The 27,794-nt window shown below is 39.2% G+C and overlaps 1 protein-coding gene across 1 annotated transcript in view; it reads left to right on the top strand.

Annotated features, from left to right (window-relative positions):
- The window catches only part of LOC138443218 (EGF-like and EMI domain-containing protein 1), a 605,343-nt gene that overhangs the window by 1,889 nt on the left and 575,660 nt on the right, over positions 1-27,794 (top strand). The window contains 2 exon segments of the mRNA XM_069595258.1: positions 4,168-4,277; positions 5,807-5,911. Of these exon segments, the coding sequence (XP_069451359.1) occupies positions 4,168-4,277; positions 5,807-5,911 (215 nt within the window).

The raw sequence follows: 27,794 nt of genomic DNA, 5'->3' as shown, positions 1-27,794 counted from the left end.
GCAATGCAGGAGACCCGGGTATGATCCCTGGGTTGGGAAGATCCTCTGAAGAAGGGAATGGCTAACAGGGCCAGTATTTTTGCCTGTAGTGTTCCATGGACAGAGGAGCCTGGCAGGCTATAGTTCATCAGGTCAAAAGGAGTCAGACAGGGCTGAGTGACTAAAACTTTCACTTTTTTTTTCACTTCCATGAGATTTAACTCCTGTTGATATTAGTCCAAACCAAAGAAAGTCAACTACTACCTAGACATTCAGATTTGGGAAAGCAAACGTGAATAAATAAAACATGTTTTATGTTTATTTTCAAGAGCTTAATAGTTTTATGCATTCCTTTGTTCAGCAAGTATTTATGAAACTGTGTTTGGAGTTGTGGCATGCCAAACTAACATCCCTTTTGTTTGTATGTAAGTAAACAAACGTATACTTATATTCTTATTACAGAGATGCACCTCCAAAATATTAGGGGGCACTTCAAGATGGTGAATAATCAAGTGTCATAAAAAGAAAGAAAGAAAGTAAAGTAAAGCGTCTGCCTGCAATGCAGGAGACCCAGGTTCAATCCCTGGGTCGGGAAGATCCCCTGAAGAAGGGAATGGCAACCCACTTCGGTATTCTTGCCTGGAAAATCCCATGGTCAGAGGAGCCTGATAAGTTACAATCTGTGGGGTCGCAACCGGATACAACTAAGCGACTTCACTTTCTTTCTTTCTATTCTTTCTTCAAGATGGTGAATAGTCAAGTGTTATAAAAATGACATTAAATCCTATTTTCAAGAGAGGAGAAAGAACACTGTACATTGACATGATGCAAAAAGAGAAACTGGAGAATGTGAAATTTGAAATTGGCTTTGAATATGAAGGGGATTGGGCTTCCTTAGTGGCTCAGTGACAAAGAATCCACCTAAAATGCAGGAGACATGGGTTTAATCCCTGGGTTGGGAAGATCCCCTGAAGGAGGGCATGGCAACCCACTCCAATATTCCTCCCAGGAAAATCTCATGGACAGAGAAGCCTGGAGGGCTACAGCCTATGGGATTGCAAAGAGTTAGACATGAGAGAAGCAAATGAGCACACAGGCACATATCACAAGGTGATATGGGCTGGGGATATGAAGATAGGTGAGAGGAAGACAATATAATACTTTGGGGATAAAGAATAAATAAGACATCAGTTTGATAGGAAGGAAGTTATCTGGGTTAGTGATATTATGGTTCAGTTCAGTTCAGTTCAGTCGCTCAGTCATGACCGACTCTTTGCGACCCCGTGGACTGCAGCACACCAGACCTCCCTGTCCATCTCCAATTATGGTATTATGGTCTAGAGCTGTGAAAAGAAGAGAAGCAAAAAGCAAAGGAGAAAAGGAAAGATATAAGCATATGAATGCAGAGTTCCAAAGAATAAGAAAGCCTTCTTCAGTGATCAGTGCAAAGAAATAGAGGAAAAGAACAGACTGGGAAAGACTAGAGATCTCTTCAAGAAAATTAGAGATACCAAGGGAACATTTCATGCAAAGATGGTCCCGATAAAGGACAGAAATGGTCTGGACCTAACAGAAGCAGAAGATATTAAGAAGAGGTGGCAAGAATACACAGAAGAACTGTACAAAAAAGATCTTCATGACCCAGATAATCACGATGGTGTGATCACTCATCTAGAGCCAGACATCCGGGAATGTGAAGTCAAGTGGGCCTTAGAAAGCATCACTATGAACAAAGCTAGTGGAGGTGATGGAGTTCCAGTTGAGCTATTTCAAATCCTGAAAGATGATGCTGCGAAAGTGCTACACTCAATATGCCAGTAAATTTGGAAAACTCAGCAGTGGCCACAGGACTGGAAAAGGTCCGTTTTCATTCCAATCCCAAAGAAAGGCAATGCCAAAGAATGCTCAAACTACCACACAATTGTACTCATCTCACAGGCTAGTAAAGTAATGCAAAAAATTCTCCAAGCCAGGCTTCAGCAATACATGAACCGTGAACTCCCTGACATTCAAGCTGGTTTTAGAAAAGGCAGAGGAACCAGAGATCAAATTGCCAACATCCACTGGATCATGGAAAAAGCAAGACAGTTCCAGAAAAACATCTATTTCTGCTTTATTGACTATGCCAAAGCCTTTGACTGTGTGGATCACAATAAACTGTGGAAAATTCTGAAAGAGATGGGAATACCAGACCACCTGACCTGTGTCTTGAGAAATCTGTATACAGGTCAGGAAGCAACAGTTAGAACTGGACATGGAACAACAGACTGGTTCCAAGTAGGAAAAGGAGTATGTCAAGGCTGTGTATTGTCACCCTGCTTATTTAACTTATATGCAGAGTACATCATGAGAAACGCTGGACTGGAAGAAACACAAGCTGGAATCAAGATTGCCGGGAGAAATCTCAATAACCTCAGATAAGCAGATGACACCACCCTTATGGCAGAAAGTGAAGAGGAACTAAAAAGCTTCTTGATGAAAGTGAAAGTACAGAGTGAAAAATTTGGCTTAAAGTTCAACATGAAGATCATGGCATCCAGTCCCATCACTTCATGGGAAGTAGATGGGGAAACAGTGGAAACAGTGTCAGACTTTATTTTTGGGGGCTCCAAATTCACTGCAGATGGTGACTGCAGCCATGAAATTAAAAGACGCTTACTCCTTGGAAGAAAAGTTACGACCAACCTAGATACCATATTAAAAAGCAGAGACATTACTTTGCTGGCTAAGGTCCGTCTAGTCAAGGCTATGTTTTTTCCTGTGGTCATGTATGGCTGTGAGAGTTGGACTGTGAAGAAGGCTGAGCACCAAAGAATTGATGTGTTTGAACTGTGGTGCTGGAGAAGACTCTTGAGAGTCCCCTGGACTGCAAGGAGATCCAACCAGTCCATTCTGAAGGAGATCAGCCCTGGGATTTCTTTGGAAGGAATGATGCTGAAGCTGAAGCTCCAGTACTTTGGCCACCTCATGGGAAGAGTTGACTCATTGGAAAAGACTCTGATGCTGGGAGGGATTGGAGGCAGGAGGAGAAGGTGATGACAGAGGATGAGATGACCGGATGGCATCACTGACTCCATAGACTTGAGTCTGAGTGAACTCTGGGAGTTGGTGATGGACAGGGAGGCCTGGCGTGCTGCGATTCATGGGGTTGCAAAGAGTCGGACACGACTGTTCAACTGAACTGAACTCCACTGAAGATGGAGATGGCAATGGCACCCCACTCCAGTACTCTTGCCTGGAAAATCCCATGGGTGGAGGAGCCTGGAAGGCTACAGTCCATGAGGTCGCTAAGAGTTGGATACAACTGAGCGACTTCACTTTCGCCTTTCACTTTCACGCATTGGAGAAGGAAATGGCAACCCACTCCAGTGTTCTTGCCTGGAGAATCCCAGGGACGGGGGAGCCTGGTGGGCTGCCGTCTATGGGGTGGGACACGACTGAAGTGACTTAGCAGCAGGTCTATTAAGAGGTCAGCAGAAATAGTGTAGCGTTTTGTTCATTTTTTTGTTCATTGTTCAATCTTTTGTTCCTTATTGTCCTCCCCCCCAGGAGACTTTGTAAACTTTTTCTTTTTCTTTTAGTAATTGTCCTCCTTCCCCATGAAGGTTCAGTATCACAGATATGCTTGTTTCTGTTTCTGTTCTCTGCTCACGTGTAGGACCACAGACCATTGTATTACTAAGATTTTTCTCACCCCTCCTACCCAAGAACCAATTGTTCGCCGCTTGTGGGTGATGTCACCACTGATGAGAATGCACACTGTCATGGGACTCATGATGAGGGGATTTCACTGTCAAATTGAAAGCGTGTGACTTATTATCCTTCTAGATTTCATTATTCTCTTCATAATCATGGGTTCCATTTTTCATAGCTTCAGTGACCCTTAGGGTAGTTTATACTACAGGACTTGCAGTCCCTCTTAATTTTCAGTAACCTGTATCTACATTGAATCTTGGTTATGTATTTAGTGAGGTGTGTGTGTGCGTGTGTGTGTGCACGTGCATGTATAATGCATACAAATTATATATTGTTCTATTATATATATGTACATAGTGTGTATGTGTGTATAAATGTCAGGATTTAGGTTCCAGGGAGAATTTGATAGTGGGTTTCAGGTGACAGCTCTGGCCTTAAGACGAAGCATTACCTTAAGAGGAAAATAGGATCAATCTCATTCTTATTCCTTAGGCCCTGATACTACACCATCTACAGACAGGCATACAGCCTGGAGCAGCAGACCGTCTACAAGTGCTGCCCTGGTTGGAGCCGGTGGGACAATGAACCTGGCTGCCTATGCTGTAAGTTATAATTCTTCCTGTCTAACTCTCTGTCACTAGAAGTAATGGTCTCACTCTGTTTGGGGCTTCAATCATATCATGCTTGTCAAGCTTTAGGCATCTTTAGACTCACCACAGATTCAGAGCATCTCTTTGGACTGAAGATGCACACATGGCATGTACAGAAATCTGCAGAAAGCCTTTCTGTTAAGCATCGCTAATGATAGGTCAGAACTCAGGACCCACGGAACTGCTGCTTTATAGTCTGTCTCTTTATGTAAAAGGCAGTTTATTTAAAGCCAGACAGGTTACGCCTAGTAAGCTTCCATCTCCCTTTGCTGTTTGCCCCTTTCCCATATCATCAGATTTGTAATCCATGGCTGATTCAAAAGTCCAGAGGGAAATCTAAATGGGATTTCTTGACTTGTGCTTGTCGTGATTAATTGCAGAACTAGGGAGGCCGTTTACTTTTTAAGATGAAGTATGCAGTCCTTTCACAAACCTCTAGTGAGGGTATTTCAGGACCTTTGGTGTCTCTCTGACAGCCCTTGAGCAGCGGAACTAGCAGCATTGTATAGTTCATCCACACCAGAGAAACGAATCCGTTTAGCGACTCTGTTACCTATGTGTTTATGGTTATTGCCAAGTCACTTAAAATGCTTCAGTGTGTTGCAATCAATGCAGACCACAGCACAACCATTCATCTCTCCTGTTATCCTGAACCTTCGGGAGTTTGTCGGCATCCTGCTCCCTTCCCCACCATGCTTTCTGCTCTTGAATGATTTTGGTGAAGTTGCCTCAGGCTTTCCATATTAAGCAGGCTTAGGGTTGAGGGGTACACTGCGGGGGGTCATTGTATTCTCATGCAGTGCTAGGCCACTGAAGATCAGTGGCTTAAGCTCAGTAAATATATCTGCCCACATGTCATCTCAACTATATTATAGACTCCTGGAAATTAATGACTGTGAGATGAATTCTTTATCTTGTGTGGCACCTAGCGCAGTCCTTTGCCTCTGATAAGTGTATTTCCTGCTTGTGTTTTAGATTTGCTTGGGTGGCACAGCCATCTTCATGGAGTTCCTCTAGACTAGTGCTTCTTTTTTTTCCTTTAGTTCTCATTGGAGTGGAGTTGATTTACAATGCTCTGTTAGTTTCAGGTGTACAGCAAAGTGAATCAGTTATACATATACATATATCCACTCCTTAACAAATTTGTTTCCCATAAAGGCCATTACTACTCAAACTTGAATCTGAATACAAATCAGCTAGTACCTTGTTAAGGTATGGATTCTGATTCAGTAGGTCTGGGGTGGGGCATTTCTACCAGCTTCAAAGTGATACAGATGTTACCACATACAGAGTTCTACAAGGCTTTAGAAGGCAATGGCCTTAATTGGTAATGAAAAAAACTGTTTTTGATGGAGAGGCTAGAGGAGCTGGTAGAAATTTCTAGATGGTGTCTATATTAGCAACTTGATGCTCACACTGAGGATTTTCTTTCCTTCCCTATACTCTGTTCTCTCCAACCTTCTTGCCTACCTTTGTTTTAGCTGGCTCTGCAGTGGGGACTTGTGTCCATGGGAAGAGATGCTCAGAGGGTGAAGTCCAGCGGTGCCAGTGTTCGGAGGGTTTTCAGGGACCCCACTGTCAATATGGTGAGTTGCCAACAAGACCATTTTATTATGATTTGGAGCTGTCTGCCTTGCTTTTAGGGGCCAGCCAATTTTGTCGATTCAAACTAATGGCAGGGTTATCCCTCTGGGGATTGGTGAGCATTTGAAATCAGCCACTAAGCAAAAACCTACAACCTACAGTGTACTCAGCATTCAAAATTATGCTCTGCAGTTTAGTTTTAATTATTCACTATAAGAGTTCAAAGGGTAGCAGTAAGTATAAAATAGTCTATTTTGTAAGGGAAATGGCAGCTTAATAAGAAAACCTCTTTCTGACTTTCAGAAGTTAAATCTTTAATGGAGCCATGGTTTGAAAATGCTGGTACAGTATTCTGTGAGATTTATGTGATTTATGAATGAATAAAGTGAGGATTAAGACAAATTCAACATGATGTGATATTTACTACTTTTCTATCCTTTGTGTTTTGTAAAAAAAAGCACAAAAAACCTGACACTTGCATGATTCTCAATGTGTCAAAACTTGGTAACCTAGTTTTCAAGGTTGGAGCTTAACAACTGACAATTTTGGACACGTGTGTTTAAGATGTTTCTTGGGCAGGAAATTCTCAAAATGGCCAATGATGTGTCTTTTACTGCATCTGCTATGAGATTGGGTGCTTTCAGAAGGATTTGTTTCGACTTGATCATCTGATTCTAGTCTCTGGAGGATGTGAATCCATCTGCCTTTATCTTTTCAAGGCAGGGAAAACAAAACCAAACCTATCACATAGAAGTTAAAGAAATAGGTATAAAAAGTGAACAAAAATATTGTCTTCATTATCTTCTGCTGATACATTTGCCTTCTCTTGTCCATTATGTGAATCTTTGTCAGTGAAGCTGGCAGGTTGCTGAGAGCTCATCACTCATATTCATTTGTCTCCTCTGCCCTTGGCATAAGGATCAGGCTCACATTTTTTTCCTGGGCACCTCAAAGCTATTCTTCTTCTAAATTAATCTTGATATCCTTCTCTAGGTTGTTTCCTTTTTTAAAAATTGTGAATTAAAATAAAGCTGATTTTCTATCCCAATTTATTCTTTGACTATGGAACACTGATTTGAAAACAGAGGTCTGAGCTCTGGAGAGTGTCTTCAGTTGTTTCTATTAATTTTAAGATGGTAACCGAAGCTATACATTGTTCCATGAGACCAAATTATTTGCCCCTAAACACATTGCTTGAACTATTTGTGCCACACTGGTTTCCTCATCTTGATCATTATCTGTGATGGGCAATTACACATGTCATTGATTCATTAAAATTTTTAAAAATCAATTATTACTTTATTAATTCATTTGTTTTGGTAGACTAGATTTTGTAAAACATCAAATCCCTGAGGAGAAAGGTAATCAAAGAGACATATGGTAATGATAATAGCCTCAAAATTATACCTGGATTAATTTATTCTTTATTTTTCTACATTAGTACTTGAATATTTTGATTATTCCAATTTCTTAACAACTTTTATTTACCAAAGTAATTAAAATGCTTTTTGAAATTCAAGTAGCTAGATGTATTCTTTAATTTGGAGTTGGTGAAAATACTGGATGATTTTAAACCCATGCAGAATAAGTATATATTTTCACAAGTTTGTCTTTATACAGAAAGGTTCAGAAGTCATGAGGAAAGGTAGACCACACAAAATACCATTTAGGATTCTGCATTGCTCTTTTAAGTACTGTTGTCCAAGTGTGTTTACCTATGGATTTTGACAGTGTTTCATCTCTCACTGTAGAACTCCTGTTGAATGTAAAAAGAAAAATTGATGAACCCCAAGGGATATATACCCTGAAGTAGAAGTTCAGGAATCTCCTACATGATTTCACATTTCATCCAGCAAAATGAGATATTTAAAGTATAGAAGTTTAGGAGTTTGATGGGGGAATTTTGAAGACGTTCTAGGAAATCAAATATTTGGTGAGACAAGTGGAGAATACAGTTAAGAATACAGTTAATATATTAGATGAGTCTTGAGAGTAGATTAAAAATAGAAATTAGAAAAGATTGTTTTAAAAAGAACAGAATTGATAAGATATATATATACATATTCTCTCAATCAGGTGGATTTTAGTTTGGAAGCACTGCTTGAAGCCAATCTCTTATCCAGTGGCTGGATTTGAGTTCTGAATTATGAGTATATAAACCTTGGTCTGATAGGCATTACTCTCTCTCCCTCTAGATATATTATATATATCAAAATGAAAATTAATTTGATGTTTTTCAAATTATATAAATAGTGATTCAAATGATAAAAATAATTCAAATTTAAAATGTTTTAATTATTAAAAATTAGCAGTTTATACAATATAAGAAAGTAAAAATCTATAGTCCTATTGCCCTTAGAAAATCATATGGTTATCCTTTTATGTATATTTAATCATATTCATATAACATATGGAATTTTGCATAGATGAGATTATCTCTTATATAATGGTTTTATCATAAATGCCCTCCTTTTTTTCTTAATTACTTTTTCTGCTTTGCTCTTCCCATCCAGTATTTTCTCTCCTCCCTAGTAACAATCTTTTCAATACTCTTTTCTATATTTCCCTACACATCTGGAAACATATACAAACAGCTGCATACCATTCCATGGTATTGATATGCCTTAAAATTTCAACCACCCATGTACTGATGAGCATTCATTTTGTTTCCAGCTTTTTGACACAATATCAGTGCTGCAATAGTATGATGCTTTTAATTCTGTGAAACAGACTCCCAGCAGTGGGATTGTTAGGTTCAATGAATATGTGTTTTTTTAAATTACAATGTACTTAAGGATCAAAATATTCATTTAAATTATTTGTGAAATGTTTTGTGGGCCATGACAATGACTTTATAAGCTTATTTGGTTGGGATGGATTAAAACCTAGATGAGTGCTAATTATTTACTTATTTTTTGACATGGTAACATAATGGAGAATCACTTGCATCTTCATCTAAAATGAGATGTCTGATAAAATATCTAGGATCAGTGTTATTGTAAACATGGATTGCTCTCAGTATAGAATAAAGTTGACTTTATTTGATATGTATGGGAAAAAAAAGTCAATAAAATGAGCCAGATGGGCCTTATAAAAATGGAGAAAAGAATCTAGTCCAGAGAGAGAAGGGACATGCTAATAACTGAGAGAAATGCTTGAAGTTGATAATGATTCTAAAATTGCTGATCTACTTAACTCATTTGAAAAATCTGCCTCTAATAAGGAAAAATGAAGAAAATGAATTTGGACAATTAGGACGTAATGAAGAGCTTTCTAAAATAGCTATTGATTAAAGGAATCAAAGGGAGTACTTTGAAGATTTGAACACATGCAAATCAAGCTAGATAGCTAGTGGTTAAATTTTCTCTTTTTTAATTCTATGGATCCAGGCAAAACAACTTGGAGCTCCATTAACTGATTAATATCACACACAGAGTCACTCCTTTTATTCCTCATCACTTATTCCATCTTCCTTTTCCCTGGTCAGAGGTCAAGTTAGATTATAATGTGCCTAATAGTGAGATGCTAAGGTTCAGACATCTTCTTATTCCTTTCATTTATATATTCATTCATTCATTCTTCTAGCCAGTCTTTCAGTTAGTCAGTAGATATTAATATCTCACGCCTAGTCTGTGTGCTAAGTGCTGCAGATTCCAAAACAAATGTGGTATCCTTAGTGTGATAGGAAATAGAGACCAGGAAATTAGTGATTCTAATATAGCTCACGAATGCTATGACAGAGGATAGTTCTGTCCTAAAGAAAACAAGAGAGGGTTGCTAAAGGTGATGCTCAGAAATAAAGGAAGTTTTAGGAAAAGATTTGAAAACACAAAGTACAACTTATTCTTAAAGAGGAACAGAACAATAATGTGAAATTTGGCATAGGAGATAGAATATTTCCCAGATATATTAAAAACAGAGCAAACTCAAGGGATAATAATAATAATACAAGTAGTTCTCTTGGCTTCAAGAAGAGATGCACATGGGACATGGCAAAAACAGCTTTTCTTATGTCCAGGGCAGCAGTTCCTTAGCTTTTCTTTGTCCAGTCAAACTAGCTTTTCCAGAACCTCTTACAAAGGTGGTTACTGATTCTTCAAGGACTTTGCCTTCCCTAAAATCAATCCCTGAGCAGGTAGGCTTTTAGGCAGAGTTTCTTGAATATACAACCCTACTGTTTGGTACTTTATTCCTATACCAGAGTCCCCAGACCTCTCATTTTCTTCAAGTGTGATGTTTAGGCACTTTAAAAATAGAATGTTGCTGGAATGCTGTCTGTTGACATGGAAAACCTCTGAAGTTCTGGGCTAGAGGTTGGGTCTTACCAATGACCATTTGAAATATCTTGGAGTTGGCATTTTATAGCTCTACAGCTTATTGTCATCAGTTGTAAAATAATGAGCTCTAATTTTCCTGTGTACCTTCCATGTACCAAGCACAGTTCTAAACAATTTGTATGGATCAAATTGTTAATCCTTACAACAAGTCTATGAGGCAAACACTCTTATTTGTCCATATTTGTACCCAGCTGAAGCATATGAAATGAATCAGCCATATGCATATGTATATCCCTTCCTTCTTGGGCCTCCCTCCCACCCACCCCCACATTCCCACCCCTCTAGGCCATCACAGAGCACCAAGCTGAGCTTCTTGTGGTTTATAGCAGGTTTCCAGGGGCTATCTGTTTTGTGGATGGTAGTGTATATATATTGATCATAATCTCCCAATTTGTCCTGCCCTTTCCTTCCCCTGCTGTGTCCACATGTCTGCTCCTTACGTCTGCATCTCTGTTCCTGTCTTGGAAATAGGTTCATCTGTATTATTTTTCTGGATTCCACATATATGTGTTAATATATGGTAATTAATGCATTGCTTCTTTTTATTGATTGTATATTCCCTGAAAATCTGTAGGGGAAATGCACTAAGTGAAGGGGGAAAGGCGCCTGTGGTTGTTTCACTTCCCATTCTGTGGGAAATCTGAGCAAACTTTGGGTGTTGGGTCACAGGTGTGATTTTCAGCCAACCAGTGGATTCCAATCAAGGAGCCCAGCAAGCTCTTTGCAGGATATATCTCTTCTATGCAGATAGGAGATCAGAACAAAGACTCTCCTTAAAGTGGCTTGTCCCCAAGAGCATTTTTAATTTGAGAAGTGGTACAGGTTGAATTGTGTCACCCTAAATTTGTATGTTGAAATTCTCATCCCCAGTAGCTTATAATGTGACCTTATTTAAAAATATGATTGTTGTAGGTATAATTAATTAAGATGTGATTGTATGAAAGTAAAGTGGACCCTTAATCCAATATATACTGATTAAAAGGGGAAATTTGGGCATGCAGGTATGCACACAGAGAGAATACCATGGGAAGAAGAGGGCAGAAATCAGAGTGAGGCATTAATAATCCAAAGAATGCCAAGGATTGCTAGCCAATCACAAGAGGCTAGAAGAGAGTCATGGAAAGGATTTTTCCACCCAGCACTCAGATGGAAGCAACCCTGCTGACACTTTGATCTCAGGCTTCCAGCCTGTAGAGCTGAGAGACAATACATTTCTGTTGTTTAAACTGCTCGGTTTGTTACAGCAGCCCTGGTGATCTAATCTAGAAAGTTTAGAAAACATTTCCTATCTCCACAGCTTCATTTCAGCGGTAGGCCTACTGAAACAACGAAAATGGGGAAAAAGTGGCAGGGGGTTTATAAAGAGCAAATCATGCTAAGAAAACTTGATGGCTTATTTTAATTGAATTATAAAATTAGTGGGGGAAGAAGATTTAATTGGGAAAAAATGCAAAATTATTAATTGAACATGCCTATTAATCTGCAGTCCTAAATGAGCATTACTAGGAGATAGTCTGAGATGAAACACAGGTTGTATTATGGAGATAAATTGATAGGCATTCTTAACATGAGCTGACAGTGTAAAATTCAGTATTATTTTGTTCACTGCATAAAGATGCTCTGAGTTAGAGCCTTAAGCCCTCGGCAGGGTTCTACCAAGTCCATGTCAAGGCGACTGCATTCTGCTTTACATAACTTGACAGAAGGATATGGCAGTATTGACAAGGATTGAGACAAGTACAGGAAAGGGACAGCTAGACTGTTTATGAGGAAAGTAAAGCAATAACTGACATCTTCCTGTGAGCATAATAAAGGGACATCTTATTATAAATCCACACAGAAGGTTTACTACCCTGACATTGATTTAAAAATAGAAGCTTTGACAGTGATTTTTACTAAAATAGCCTTCCAGGTATGCTTTGCATGGCCACTGTTAGCAACCATAAGGTAGATTCACTTAAAAAAAAAAAGGCTGCATGAGAATTACCTAATATTACAAGCATGGCAGCCTTAGAAGAGGATGACCTAGCACTATCCAGGTCATCTGATTCTACAGGATATCCTTAGTGATGGGCTAGGAAAGTTTGAAGATGGATAGTAATGACTGTAAGAGCTAACTCAGAAATCATGCTTTTTACATGGTAGGTGCTGTCCTCAATGCTTTATGCATGTCAGCTCATTAATTACTCACAACAGTTTTCTAAGGTGAGTCCCATTTTGCAATAACACACTGAAAGTAAGGAGAAATTAACTTACTTGAGGTCATACGTGTAATAAACAATAGAGCTAGGGTGTGAACTCAAGCAGTCTGGCCCCTGAATTTGTCCTTTGAGTCACTATGTGATGTTGTTTCTTTAAAATATAGTAGATCTCTTGTTTATGAGAAATAATGTTTATATCATTTCCCTGAAAGGGACATAAAGGATTTATAGTTTAGTTTTAGTGTTTAAACCTGTTCAGTATGCTGAGAAAACAATATTCCTGCAAAAAGTTTGAGCTAAATGACTTTTTTTCACTTAAAGTTTTGCTTGTTATACATGTATTGAGGGATTTTTAGAACCTGTGTAAGAAATACATAGCTTTGCTATTGAAAAGGCTGCATTCTCATTACAGAGATAGTAAAACAAATCATTATAATGTGATGAATGGTGTTCTCAGAAATACCCTAAAAGAAATCCAGGGACTAAGTCATAGTGGGGAGCAGGACTTGGGGGGTTATGGCAAGTAAGATGTGTATTAACTCCATATCACTCATTATTGCCAAGTGAATAGTTTGGGTTTCAACTCCTTGGATATGTAATGTCATTGAAGATTTTAAGATGGGCATTTTTATGTGTAGAAGTGTGTTTCAAAGATATAGCCATAATACAATGGAAAGTGAAAGTGAAAGTGAAGTCGCTCAGTCGTGTTCAACTCTTTGCGACCGCATGGACTGTAGCCTACCAGGCTCCTCTCTCCATGGGATTCTCCAGGCAAGAATACTGGTAGTGGGTTGCCATTTCTTTCTCCAGGGGATCTTCCCAACCCAGGGATCGAACCTGAGTCTCCCACATTGCGGGCAGACGCTTTAACCTCTGAGCCACCAGGGAAAGAGGCTAAAAATCCAAAGGAAAAGAAATGTTATATCATTCAAATGGCCAAATCTTGCATGCAGTCATTTGTCATTCTATTCTGTTGCTTGCTGGAGCTTTCCTCATAGCTCAGTTGGTAAAGAATCCACCTACAGTGCAGGAGACCCCGATTTGCTTCCTGTTTCTGGAAGATCCCCTGGAGAAGGGATAGACTACCTACTCGAGTGTTCTTGGGCTTCTCTTGTGGCTCAGCTGGTAAAGAATCCACCTGCAATGCGGGAGACCTGGGTTTGGTCCGTGGGTTGGGAAGATCCTCTGGAGAAGGGAAAGGCTACCCACTCCCATATTCTGGCCTGGAGAATTCCATTGACTATATAGGGTTGCAAAGAGCTGGACACAACTGAGTGACTTTCACTCACTTTTGTTGCTTGCTGCCGAAAGGTTTTGTTGCTGTTTCTAAAATACCAGACTTCTCTTATTTTATCATGTACATAACTTAAAATGCCCCTTTTAGGCTTTTGATTATATAAAGTCCCATTTTTCCCTTAAGAAATTTGATAAGCATAATTTGAAAAAGGAAATCCTGGATTAAAAAATCCATAACAAAAATCAATACTGTTTGGTATTTTTTGAAATAGTATAACAAATTATTGCTTGCCATTTGAATTTTAAGTATATGTTGCATGTGTGTGTGAAGGGTAAAATTTTACTCAAAGTTATTTGTTTCTGGGCAAAGTGAACTGGGCATACACCCATAGCATCACCACCAGTAATGGCCACTGGGATGGGTCAGTTGGCCTGGACAGTGCAGCTTCATTTCTTAGTCATTTTTGAAACCATAAATTCCTTAATCTACTGTAAAATGGATGGAATGGAATGGAATTTTCCACACTTCTGTATTAGAATTTAGGCTGGTCACTGTTAGAAACTACCAGTATGATAGTCAATCACGAAAATACCGTAGAATGATTAGGGTGTTTTATGTTGAGAAAAGAAAAAGTGAAATTTCTTTACAAGATTCTCTGCTTTCAGGCTAGTCTAGTAACACTGCGCTGGAGAGTAGGAGTAAGAGATAGAAGGAAGCATCTTGTGGGTCTGTTACCTCGGTGATGTTCACCAAATAGGATGGTCCTAGGGACCCAGTTAACCTGGTTGTGGGCATCTTCGAGACTTATTTAAAGGTACATTTCCTGAAAGAAGCAAAGTACAAGACTAGAGGAAATACAGTCAAAAGTCAAATTCTAGGTAAGATAAAAGGTAAAGAGTAGTGATAATCAAGAGAATTGAGAGACTAGATGACACTGAAGCTAGAAATTTAGCTGCACACATTTAGCTCTTTTCTCAACCTGGAGCATCTTGTGCAGGGTGCCCTCTTCCTTCTTGGTTGAACTAGTATAAAGCTGGATGTGCAGGATGTAATGCCTTATATTTTTCAAGGGCTTCCCAGTTGGTGCAGTGGTAAAGAATCTGCCTGCCAATGCAGGAGACACAGGAGACTTGAGTTCAATCCCTGGGTGGGAAAGATCCCCTGTAGTAGGAAATGGAAACCTACTCTAGTATTCTTGCCTGAAAAATTCTGTGGACAGAGGAGCCTAGTGGGCTATAATCCATGGAATCACAAAGAATCAGACATGACTGAGTGACTAAGCACACACACACATATTTTTAAAATCTGAATAATATGAATTATTATATTTCTTTTTAAAATATAAATTTATTTATTTTAATTGAAGGTTAATTACTTTACAATATTGTATTGGTTTTGCCATACATCAACATGAATCTGCCACAGGTATACATTTCTTAAAATTTATTCTCTGGATCACTATTTCCACTGGATTTTAAGAAGTGTTGAAGGAAATGAAGTTTTTGTGTTTAACAAGTTCAGGAAATTCTAGGTCGAATAACCTTATATTGTGTTCATTCTTGTAGGATTTTCTAGAGCCTGTGTGTGTGTGTGTATATTTGTGTGTGTGTATGTGTGCTCAGTTGTGTTCGACTCTTTGTGACCCCGTAGACTGTAGCCCACCACGCTTTTCTGTCCATGGAATTTTTCAGGCAAGAATACCAGAGTGGGTTGCTACTTCCTCTTTCAGGGGATCTTCCCAACCCAGGGATGGAACCCGCATCTCCTGTCTCCTGCATTGGCAAGTGGATTCTTTACACTCCATCACCTGTGCTGTGCCGCGCTTGGTCACTCAGTCATGTCTGACTCTGCAGCCCCATGGACTGTAGCCCCCCCACCCCAGTCTCCTCTGTCTGCGGAGTTTTTCAGGCAAGCACACTGGAGTGGGTTGCCATGCCCTCCTCCAGGACTGGGAAGCCCTTAATGTGTTAATTAGTGTATTGTAACTCCCTCGGAGGAGTATCTAGATTCCTGCATTTCCCAAATGCATATGACCATATAGCCCTTTTATGGAGGTATCTTGAAGTATTTGTTTTTGATAATATTCTTCAAGTATTATTATTTTGTGGGACTCAGTTGCTTTGAAGGAGATATTACATATATATGTATATAAAACATATGTATGTAACATGTAATATATATATATTTCATGTTCAAAACCATTCAGTTTTATTAATTAACATATATTAAGTTCACAAATAATCTAAATAAGCCCTTTCATAATATACTGCATGATCCTAGATCAAAGTACAGGTTACAAGAATTTAGAAGCATTCTTAATTTTCTGATCTGCCAATTGCAATTTCTATGGCTTACAAAATAGAGTCTAATTATTTAGTAAATCTATGTACACTACTTTTATAACCTCTCAGGAAAAGTTTGCGTATGTTTTCCTTGAATATCTTTGAAGATATCTTTATTTCATCCATGTCACCTAACATTAATTTCTATTGCTTTTGTGAATATACATCAGGATTTTAATGAACTGCCATCTTTTTATCCTGAAAAAGCAACTGGAACAACTATTTAAAATTTAGAGTTAGCCTATGTCTTATTTTAATAAAAGAATATATATATATATGTATATATATATATGTATATATATATATATATATATATGGGCTTCCCCCCTGACTTTGCAGTAAAGAATCTGCCTGCAATACAGGAGACACAGGAACTGCAGGATCAATTCCTGGGTTGGGAGGATCCCCTGGAAGAGGGTATGGCAACCCACTCCAGTATGCTTGCCTGGAAAATTCCATGGACAAAGGAGCATGGCCAGCTACAGTCCATGAGGTTGCAAAGAGTGGGACATGATGGTAGCTACTGAGCATGCATGCACTCACACATTATCAAAAATTGGAAATAAAAAGTTAAAAGCTATGTTTTCCAATCTACTCAACTGATAATAGCCTATTTGTAAAATAGTTAAGAAAATGTACATTTAACAGAAGCTTTCCCATATGTTATCTCATTTAAGCTTCAAACTACTCTTTGAGGGAGTTGATATTATTCCCAAATTAGAATTGAAGTGACAGGAACTCAGGAAGCTTTGTTGAGGTACCCTATTCACAGGGTATTAGTAGCAGATTTTTACCCAGATATTTAACTCCAGTGTTTATGGTATTCTCTGTTCTGTATAGTTGCCTAAGGATAAGCAAGTAAGCAAGACTTCCCATGAGTCTTTTTTTGTTTGTTTTTTGAACCATACTATGAGCTCTGCTGGACTAACAAATAGAAGAGGCAAAGTGGGGTTGGGAATTCTTTCTCATCTTTTTCTATCAGGCCCTCATGGAGTTTTCATGATGTATATATTAATATTTCTCTTTTCTTTCCTTCATCTGTCAGAATTTAGTTCCATTGTTTCTCCTAAAAACAACTTCACACTCCTGTCTAACATGCAATCAGCCCTCCGTATCTGTGGGTTTTGCATCCACAGGTACAGAGGGCCAATTGGACCAGGCCATTTTATAAGTAACTTAGTACCCACGGGTTTTGGTAACTTTGGTGGAGTCCTGGAACCAATGCCCAGTAGAGATATGACTAGAGTAGCTTAACATAAGTGGTAACAGAATTCTGGAAGTCAGAAGGTAAGGTGATCTTGTTAGTTAGGGGAGCTTTGAAGAATATGTATTGTGTAGGCTACTATTTATGCTCTATATGTATTGTGTAGGCTACTGTCCACGCTCTTTTCATCCTGAGGTGCAGAACTAGCTTGCCCTCCTAGGCCAACACTAGATCTTGGTGGCAGTCTACTCCTTCAGTATTGCCATCAAGTGAAAGAACTCCTGCAGTGTTTGTTCTAGGCCATAATACCAAGGTCTGGGTTTTTGACAAGCATGATACAGCCTTTTAGGCTTCTCTTGTGGCTCAGCTGGTAAAGAATCCACCTGCAATGTGGGAGATCTGGGTTCAATCCCTGGGTTGTTAAGATCCCCCGGAGAAGGGAAAGGCTACCCACTTTAGTGTTCTAGACTGGAGAATTCCATGGACTGTATAGGAGTCACACTTCTTTGGGGTCGCAAAGAGCTGGACATGACTGAGCAACTTTCACTTTTACTATACAGCCTTTTGGAGATTCCTCAGCGGCTAAGTGGTAAAGAATCCACCTGTAATGCAGGAGACACAGAAGAGATGGGTTTGATCCCTGGATTAGAAGATCTCCTGGAGGAGGGCATGGAAACACATTCTTACCCAGAGAATCCCATGAACTGAGGAGCTTGGCGGGCTATAGTCAATAGGGTCTAAAGAGTCAGATACAACTGAACTGACTGAGCATGCACACACATACAGCCCTTTACACCTATCACCCTCACCCCCTAGTCCCTTGCCTCCATAAATCTTGTACTATAAACTACTTACCTTATAAAGTTAGAACTCTACAAAAATCTTCATGACCCAGATAATCACAATGGTGTGATCACTTACCTAGAGCCAAACATCCTGGAATGTGAAGTCAAGTGGCCTTAGGAAGCATCACTACAAACAAAGCTACTGGAGGTGGTGGAATTCCAGTTGAGCTATTTCAAATCCTAAAAGATGATGCTGTGAAAGTGCTGCACTCAGTATGTTAGCAAATTTGGAAAACTCAACAGTGGCCACAGGACTGGAAAAGGGCCATTCCATCACTAAGAAAGGCAATGCCAAAGAATGCTCAAACTACCACACAATTGCACTTATCTCACATGCTGGTAAAGTAATGCTCAAAATTCTCCAAGTTAGGCTTCAACAATAAATGAACTGTGAACTTCCAGATGTTCAAGCTGGATTTAGAAAAGGCAGAGGAACCAGAGATCAAATTGCCAGCATGTGCTGGATCATCAAAAAAGCAAGAGAGTTCCAGAAAAACATCTACTTCTTGCTTTATTGACTATGCCAAAGCCTTTGACTGTGTGGACCATAATAAACTGTGGAAAATTCTTCAAAAGATGGGAATACCAGACCACTTGACCTGCCTCTTGAGAAATCTGTATGCAAATCAGGAAGCAACACTTAGTACTGGACATGGAACAACAGACTGGTTCCAAATCGGGAAAGGAGTATGTCAAGGCTGTATATTGTCACCCTGCTTATTTAACTTATATGCAGAGTACATCATGAGAAATGCTGGGCTGGATGAAACACAAGCTAGAATCAAGATTGCTGGGAGAAATATCAATAACCTCAGATATGTAGATGATACCACCCTTATGGCAGAAAGTGAAGAAGAACTAAAGAGCCTCTTGATGAAAGTGAAAGAGGAGAGTGAAAAAGTTGGCTTAAAGGTCAACATTCAGAAAACAAAAATCATGGCATCTGGTCCCATCACTTCATGGGAAATAGATGGAGAAACAATGGAAACAGTGTCAGACTTTACTTTTTTGGGCTCCCAAATCACTGCAGATGGTGACAACAGCCATGAAATTAAAAGACGCTTACTCCTTGGGAGAAAAGTTATGACCAACCTAGACAGCATATTAAAAAGCAGAGACAGTACTTTGCCAACAAAGTTCCATCTAGTCAAGGCTATGGTTTTTCCAGTGGTCATGTATGGATGTGAGAGTTGGACCATGAAGAAAGCTGACCACTGAAGAATTGATGCTGTTGAACTGTGGTGTTGGAGAAGACTCTTGAGAGTCCCTTGGACTGCAGGGAGAACCAGCCAGTCCATCCTAAAGGAAATCAGTCCTGAGTATTCAATGGAAGGACTGATGATGAATCTGAAACTCCAGTACTTTGGCTACCTGATGCGAAGAGCTGACTCATTGGAAAAGACCTTGATGATGGGAGGGATTGTGGGCAGGAGGAGAAGGGGGTGACAGAGGATGAGATGGTTGGATGGCATCACTGACTCAATGGATATGAGTTTGGTAAACTCTGGGAGTTGGTGATGGACAGGGAGGTCTGGCGTGCTGCAGTCCATGGGGTCACAAAGAGTTGCACACGACAGAGTGACTGAAATGAATTGAAGTTCCTTAATCTCTGTTGTATTACATACATCTACCTTGAACCTCAGAAAGCCCTGGGGCATAGTTATAATCATAATGAATATATTTACCATTGAAATCCAAATCAAAGGCTTATGAGAAAAAGATGAGTAATAAATGCTTTAACCTTATGCAGAAAGAATTCTGCCCTTTGACCTTAGCTTCTGAAAGGTAATCTCTAACTTCTTGGAATATCATTTTCTGATCGGAGCATTTTATTTCCCTGGGTACCTTAGGTCATTGGATTGTCTGACAATAGCACTATCCCTGAATATCACTGGAGGGCTGGACACATGTAGATAGTCTTAGGTTGCTACCAGAGAAAGACCACCAACATGATCTAGGGTCAGGGCTCCGGGCCACTTTTAGAGAGGCTGGAGACTGGAGACTGAAATCCCACAAGTGGGCAATTAGTAAGTAAATCAATAGGCCTGTGTGATGGACTCTTAATAAAAACTCTGGACATAGAGCTCACTGGACTTCCCTGACTGGCAGCCGTCTGTGTGTATTGTTACCCACTGATGTTAGGAAATTAATGCCTTCTAATTCTCTGTGGAGGGGATGATGGAAGGTCCACTTTTGATACTTCCTGCCTTCACCCTATGTACTTCTTTCCTTGGCTGATGTTAATACAGTAGCTTTTAGTGATTTCTGTGAGTCCTTCTAACAAATTACTGAAAGTTGAGAGTGATTTCGTGAACCCTCTGAACGTGAACTTGGTGTCAGAAATGAGGGTGATTCTTGTGGGGATTGCTCCCTCTAACTTCTCAGTTGGACTAAACTTTCTCAGAAGAGGAATCTCTTTGCCCTTTTCTTCTCCTTCAAGAATGAAATGCGTTGAGTCTCTCCTCTTCCCAGTGTGCGGGGTGCACAGGGAAGATTATGTAGCACTTGGTGGCTGCTCACTTGTGCAGCATGGTATTGGATGAGGGTTTTCCTCATCACTGGTGAAGAACAATAGTGTCTGGACTGCCTGTGTGGGTTGGAAGTAATGATTTAATCCATCCATTTATTGAATCAGATGGTAAACCACAGAAGGCAAGTACAAAAATAACATTTTTCTAATCTGTTAGTTCTGAACAACGCAGGAGACTGAGGGACTGTGGAGGAGTAGGAGAATACAGTACATGAGACCTGAAGTTTTAAGAACCTGCCCGCATTTTTTATGAACATTTGTTTAAGTCATTGTAATGGTTTCAAATGGCTTTAAAACTATCTGCTGAAGAATATTTAACAACTGGAGATTTAGTTATGTAACTTAAATAAAACCTTTTTTTTTTTTTTCATTCTGACAGAGGAGATGATATGTTTTGTTCTGTTGTGAGTTCCAGTGACCCCTGCTTAGCTTTCATTTATCACAAATAATCTTCTCCAGGATACCGCAATTGCTGCATTGTTGAGTTGCTTATATTACATCTAACCTTGGTGAAGGGTCAAAATAAATCTGTGAATTAAGTAAGAATACATTATAGCTGGCTGAAGAGCGTGTCAGGAATACCTGAAGAGAAAACAGAAACTATTTTTCCCTGCAGCCTGTGTATGATTTGATGCGACTCTTCTTCTGTCTACTTAGAGTTTAATAGAGAAATACTCTTCTTCATTTCAGCCCTAATGTGAGTAAATGTCCATCATGGACAGAGCACTCTCCTAGAATAGGTAAAGCACATGGTTGCTGCACTTGGCTTACTCATGTATACGGAGGAGGAGATTCTCAGATCATCCTCACTGACCCAGAAATAAATACACAATGAGAAGCTCAAATGCCTTGACTATATAAATGTATGGTTGGCAGTGAGTTGGAGGAGGTCTGAATATCAGATAACCTCAATGGTAACCTCATTGTTAACTTAGAGCATTATGGCTAAATACTGATGGCAGCTATAGGGGAAGCCATGTTATGGAAGAATACTGGAAGAGTGAGCAAGATGGAAATTAAACTTGAAGCAAATCAAGAGACTTATATAGGAGGATATGGGAATTGACTAATATACTAATGTACTAATATATACTAGTATTACTGTTAGTAAAATATATATTATTATACTAATATATACTAATTTAAGGAATACATAATTGACTAGATGGTCAATATAAAAATCAGATTGATTATATTCTTTGCAGCCAAAGATGGAGAAGCTCTATACAGTCAGCAGAAACAAGACTGGGAGCTGACTGTGACTCAGATCATTAACTCTTTATTGCCAAATTCAGACTTAAATTGAAGAAAGTAGGGAAAACTACTAGACCGTTCGGGTATGACCTAAATGAAATCCCTCACAATTATACAGTAGAAGTGACAAATAGATTTAAGGGATTAGATCTGATAGACAGAGTGCCTGATGAACTACAGACAGAGGTTTGTGACATTATACAGGAGGCAGGGATCAAGACCATCCCCAAGAAAAAGAAATGCAGAAAGGCCAAATGGTTGTCTGAGGAGGCCTTACAAATAGCTGTGAAAAGAAAAAAAGCAAAAGGCAAAGGAGAAAAGGAAAGAGATACCCAATTGAATGCAGAGTTCCAAAGAATAGTACGGAGAGATAAAAAAGCCTTCCTCCGTGGTCGATACAAAGAAATAGAGGAAAATAGAACGGGAAAGATTAGAGATCTCTTAAAAAAAGTAGATATACTAAGAGAATATTTCATGCAAGATGGGCACAATAAAGGACAGAAACGATATGGACCTAACAAAAACAGACAATATTAAGAAGAGGTGGCAAAAATACACAGAAGAACTATACAAAAAAGATCTTCATGTCCCAGATAACCACGATGTTGTGATCACTCACCTAGAATCAGACATCTTGGAATAAGAAGTCAAGTGGGCCTTAAGAAGCATCACTACGAACAAAGCTAATGGAGGTGATGGAATTCCAGTTGAGCTATTTCAAATCCTAAAAGATGATGCTGTGAAAGTGCTGCACTCAATATGCCAGCAAATTTGGAAAACTCAACAGTGGCCATAGGACTGGAAAAGGTCAGTTTTTATTCCAATCCCAAAGAAAGGCAATGCCAAAGAATGCTCAAATGACTGCACAATTACACTCATCTCACATGCTAGCAAAGTAATGCTCAAAAGTCTCCAAGCCAGCCTTCACCAGTATATGAACCGTGAACTTCCAGATGTTCAAGCTGGATTTAGAAATGCAGAGGAACCAGAGATCAAATTGCCAACATCCGTTGGGTCCTCAAAAAAGCAAGCGAGTTCCAGAAAAACTCCTACTTCTGCTTTATTGACTATGCCAAAGCCTTTGACTGTGTGGATCACAACAAACTGTGGAAAATTCTTACAGAGATGGGAATATCAGATCACCTAACCTGCCTCCTGAGAAATCTGTATGCAGGTCAAGAAGCAACAGTTAGTACTGGACATGGAACAACAGACTGGTTCCAAATCGGGAAAGGAGTATGTCAAGGTTGTATATTGTCACCCTGCTTGTTTAACTTATATGCAGAGTACATCATGAAAAATGCTGGACTGGATTAAACAAAAGCTGGAATCAAGATTGCTGGGAGAAATATCAATAACCTCAGATATGCAGATGACACCACCCTTAAGGCAGAAAGAGAAGAACTAAAGAGCCTGTTGATGAAAATGAAAGAGGAGAATGAAAATGTTGGCCTAAAGCTCAACATTCAGAAAACAAAGATCATGGCATCTGGTCCCATCACTTCATGGCAAATAGATGGGGCCACAATGGAAACAATGACAGACTTTATTTTTTTGATCTCCAAAATCACTGCAGATGGTGACTGCAGCCATGGAATTAAAAGATTGACCAACCTAGACAGCTTATTAAAAACAGAGACATTACTTTGCCAACAAAGGTCCATTTAGTCATAGCTATGGTTTTTCCAGTGGTCATGTATGGATGTGAGTTGGACTGTGAAGAAAGCTGAGCGCCAAAGAATTGATGCTTTTGAACTGTGGTGTTGGAGAAGACTCTTGAGAGTCCCTTGGACTGCAAAGAGATCCAACCAGTCTATCCTAAAGGAAATCAGTCCTGAATATTCATTGGAAGGACTGATGCTAAAGCTGAAACTCCAATAATTTGGCCACCTGATGTGAAGAACTGATTCATTGGAAAAGACCCTGATACTGGGAAACATTGAAGGCAGAAGGAGAAGGGGATGACAGAGGATGCAGTGGTTGGATGGCATCACCAATTCAATGGACATGAGTTTGAGTGGGCTCTGGGAGTTGGTTATGGACAGAGAAGCCTGGCATGCTGCAGTCCATGGGGTTGCAAATTTTGGACACGACTGAGCGACTGAACTGAACTGAAGGAATATAAAAATTACTATATTAAGCATATCTTGAAAAATGTGTTCAAAGTTTCTTCTTTTTCATGTTTTTTTTCCCCCTCATTTAGATAGTCCCATATTATTGTAATGACACAATTAAAGGAGGACAAAATGTGTTTTCTATGAGTGTCTGTTGAAAACTGTTTTTTCATTACCAGCAGTGATTAAAAATGTATAATTACAGCAGGTAAATACTGTCCTTGACAGGTTTGTAGCCAACTTACAAATAAGAGAAGTTAGGTTCGTAGCCAACTTACAAATAAGAGCAGTTAGGTAATAAGAAAATTAAAGCTGAGGAAGTATAATAGTTTAATAAACAGGAAATGATAGCTGATATTTTGCATGATTCCAAGTCATTTTTTGTACTGAAAAGCAATGAAGAAGTCTCATGAATCACTGACATAATACCTAACGGTATTCTGCTACTGTGTTGTGTTTTTACATATTTATTCATTCAGCAAATGATTATTTTAGATATGTAGCTAAATCTTTTGACCACAAGAGTTAAATACTCTTAGAGTTGAGAAATTTTCTTAGTGGTTAAGAGAAATGGTTCAGTGCCTTTAGAAACTTTAAGCATAAACTAGTAGTAAATATTCGGAGAAGGCAATGGCACCCCACTCCAGTACTCTTGCCTGGAAAATCCCATGGATGGAGGAGCCTGGAAGGCTGCAGTCCATGGGGTCGCTGAGGGTTGCACATGACTGAGCGACTTCACTTTCACTTTTCACTTTCATGCATTGAAGAAGGAAACAGCAACCCACTCCAGTGTTCTTGCCTGGAGAATCCCAGGGACAGGGGAGCCTGGTGGGCTGCCGTCTACGGGGTCGCACAGAGTCAGACATGACTGAAGTGACTTAGCAGTAGTAGCAGTAGTAAATATTTATATTGCCTTCTTAAACATTTTGAAATCCCTCTGAAATGTATGTGACCCTGTGCTCTGTGCTCAGATGCTCAGTCATGTCTGACTCTTCGTGAACCCCTGGACTGTTGCCTGCCAAGTCTCCTCTGTCCCTGGGATTCTCCTGGCAAAGTAGAGTGGAGTGGGTTGCCATTTCTTCCCCCAGGGGAATCTTCCCAACCCAAGAAGCAAACTGTAATCATATGTGACCTTAAGATAATAATATTTTTCAGAGAATAAGGATAGTCTTCAACTATTCTGGATCAATTGTATTTTACTGTGATAAAATGTAAAGATTATATTCAAGAAAAAAAATATCACAGTAGCAACCTAATGGGTTTCCCAGGTGGCGCTAGCATTAAGAACCCTCCTGCAAATTCAGGAGACATGAGAGATGTGGGTTTGATCCCTGGGTCAGAAAGATCCTCTCGAGGAGGGCATGGCAACCCACTTCAGTATTCTTTCCTGGAGAATCCCATGGACAGAGGAGCCTGGTGGGCTTCAGTCTGTAGGGTGGCAAAGCGTTGGACATGACTGAAGTGACTTAGCTCACACGCACAACAACCAAATAGCCTTTCAAAAATCAGGAAAGTTAGTCCCCATCATACCCAAAGGTACACCATTACTACACTCAAAAATTTCCCCCTTTGTCTACAAAGGTATTGTCTGATTTCCTTACTCGGTTGTGTAGAAATATAGTACATACTATTCTATGGACAGAGGAGCCTGACAGACTAGAGTCCATGCGGTTGCAAAGAGTAGGACACAACAGAGCGAATAACACTTCACTTTCATCCTGGCCTTGAGTCCTGGAAGAAGTAATCAAGACAGAAAACAAACTTTCAGGAGATTTCTTTGTAACTTTAAGCTATGTTATGATCCTTCTGGCTTCAATTTATCTCTGTTGTGAAATGTTGCCTGTGAGAACCAGCTTGGGATCAGTAGGTGAGACTAAATATTGTGATTCTAACCAGCTTTTTATGTTAAAGACAGTTTTTAAAATCTGGTTATTGAGAGAATGTATGTGTGCTATTTATTGAAGTACACAACATTTTTGCTAAGCAAAAAGAAAATGCATGAAATCCAATTGCAGAGGCTTAATTAACGTGGCTACTTCAGTTTATTTATTTTGGGGCATGTCATTGAGTCCTGCTTAATTTTTTTAGTTAAATGGAAGAACTTTCTTCCCACGGAGGTAGTAAGTTTCCTCTTGTTGAAGCTGTACACCTAGATTATGAATGACCATGTGGTAGGACTGCCAGAGAGAAGGCTGCAAAGTTAGAGGAAAAAAATGACCTTTCAGTGCACTTCAAAGTCCAAGCTTCTGTGATCTTTACATGGTGATTTCAACTCCAGGATTGAGTCTTCACCACTTTATGTCTGGTCCCCAGCAAGGAACCTGAAACGAATTGAGCTTTAAATGTGCTTTTTGAATGAGTGAATTAATAGGTTAGTAAGAATTTTATTTAGCTTGTTGTGTAGCTTTAACTTGGAGGCTGCAAAGTGAGGCTTAGAGATGGTTTCTTTTTCTTTGAGTCACTATGTCAGCCTTTGGGTCCTTGTCTCGGGATGAACAGTGCTGCCAGGCTGAGGCTGTCTGATCAGCCCCACTGGGCTTGTTTTAGCTTCGTCTCACTTTCATGACCCAATCAATAAAGTTATCTTTTGAGAAATAAACATTGTATTCAAATAAAATATTCCTATCAACCAGTCACTAACACTGACATAAGATGTAAAAACTCTGGAAGAAAACTGAAATAAATATAAATATTTGGCTTCAAATTAAATGCTGTTATTTCATTTTAGAAGCAACTAAACACTACTTAATCTCACTCCTCTGTCCTCCCAGGGATTAAGTAACCAGTTCATTCCACAATTATTTGGGAATTAACAATCTTCCCAGCTGCATTCATGGCTCCACAGCGCTTTGGGGCTACAGAGCAACTTGGGCATCAAAGCTTTTATTTCAGTCTTTGATCCTTCTCTTCAGGTTAGACCTTTTTCTGCCTGCTTGCAATTTCTCAAAGAGAAGGCATTAATAATTTGCCATCGGAAGACTTCCAATTTCATTCTCTTGTTTCTTTGTCTACTCTGCAACTTTTATTTTTCTCTTCATAAGGAGAAAGTCTTTTTTGACACTATGCGCTTGGCTTCCCTAACATGGAGGAGGATTACAGAAGCATTCCTATGATTCTCTGTATTAGCATTTTTAGTCCATTTTACCTATTTCTCTTGCCTTATTCCTAACCCTGTAGCCAGGAGTTGTGAAGTTACTATGTATTGAATTAGGATTCCATTTTAACAACTCTTGCAGATTACTGTAGTTGTAATGGATGAGTTTAAGCTCAAATTAAAAAAAAAATCGGATCTTCCTTTTATCTGTAAACATTTAAGTAGAATAAGACTAACTTTTAAAATGTAGATTGAGTGGATTACTAAATGAAAATTCTGGATGATTCCTCTCCCTCTGTAGAAACTCAGTATATATTTATTATTGGCTCAGTGAGAGTGAGAATCTTAGATACTTTCGGTATTTCTCTTTACTGACTTTAGAGTGAGACTGTTGGGTTAAAGAAAGAGAATATGCATTTATGGTTTATACTTCTTTTTATATTTCTCTAGAGGTGATCTTGGTACTTAGATGAAATTGTAATGGACATTTGAAAATGAAATCTTTTTCCAAATTGGCTTATTTCAAACTGAAACTAGTTGGATGCAAATCTGCCTATCTAATCTTCTTAGTATAAATTTGCCTTTGATGTTGTGGTTTCATAGTCTAGTTGTGCCTCTTTCTCATTATGTCTTCTGGCACACTGGTATTTGGGGAGACATTTTCATTTCTTGTGCTCACTTGATTAGGGGTGAATGGAGGGAGGGGGAGAAGGGATTGGTTTACCAG

Source organism: Ovis canadensis, chromosome 1 (assembly GCF_042477335.2).
Source record: "Ovis canadensis isolate MfBH-ARS-UI-01 breed Bighorn chromosome 1, ARS-UI_OviCan_v2, whole genome shotgun sequence".
In the NCBI taxonomy this organism is placed as follows: Eukaryota; Metazoa; Chordata; class Mammalia; order Artiodactyla; family Bovidae; genus Ovis; species Ovis canadensis.
Note: the sequence above shows the minus strand (reverse complement) of the source record. Positions and strands in the feature narration are given on the sequence as shown.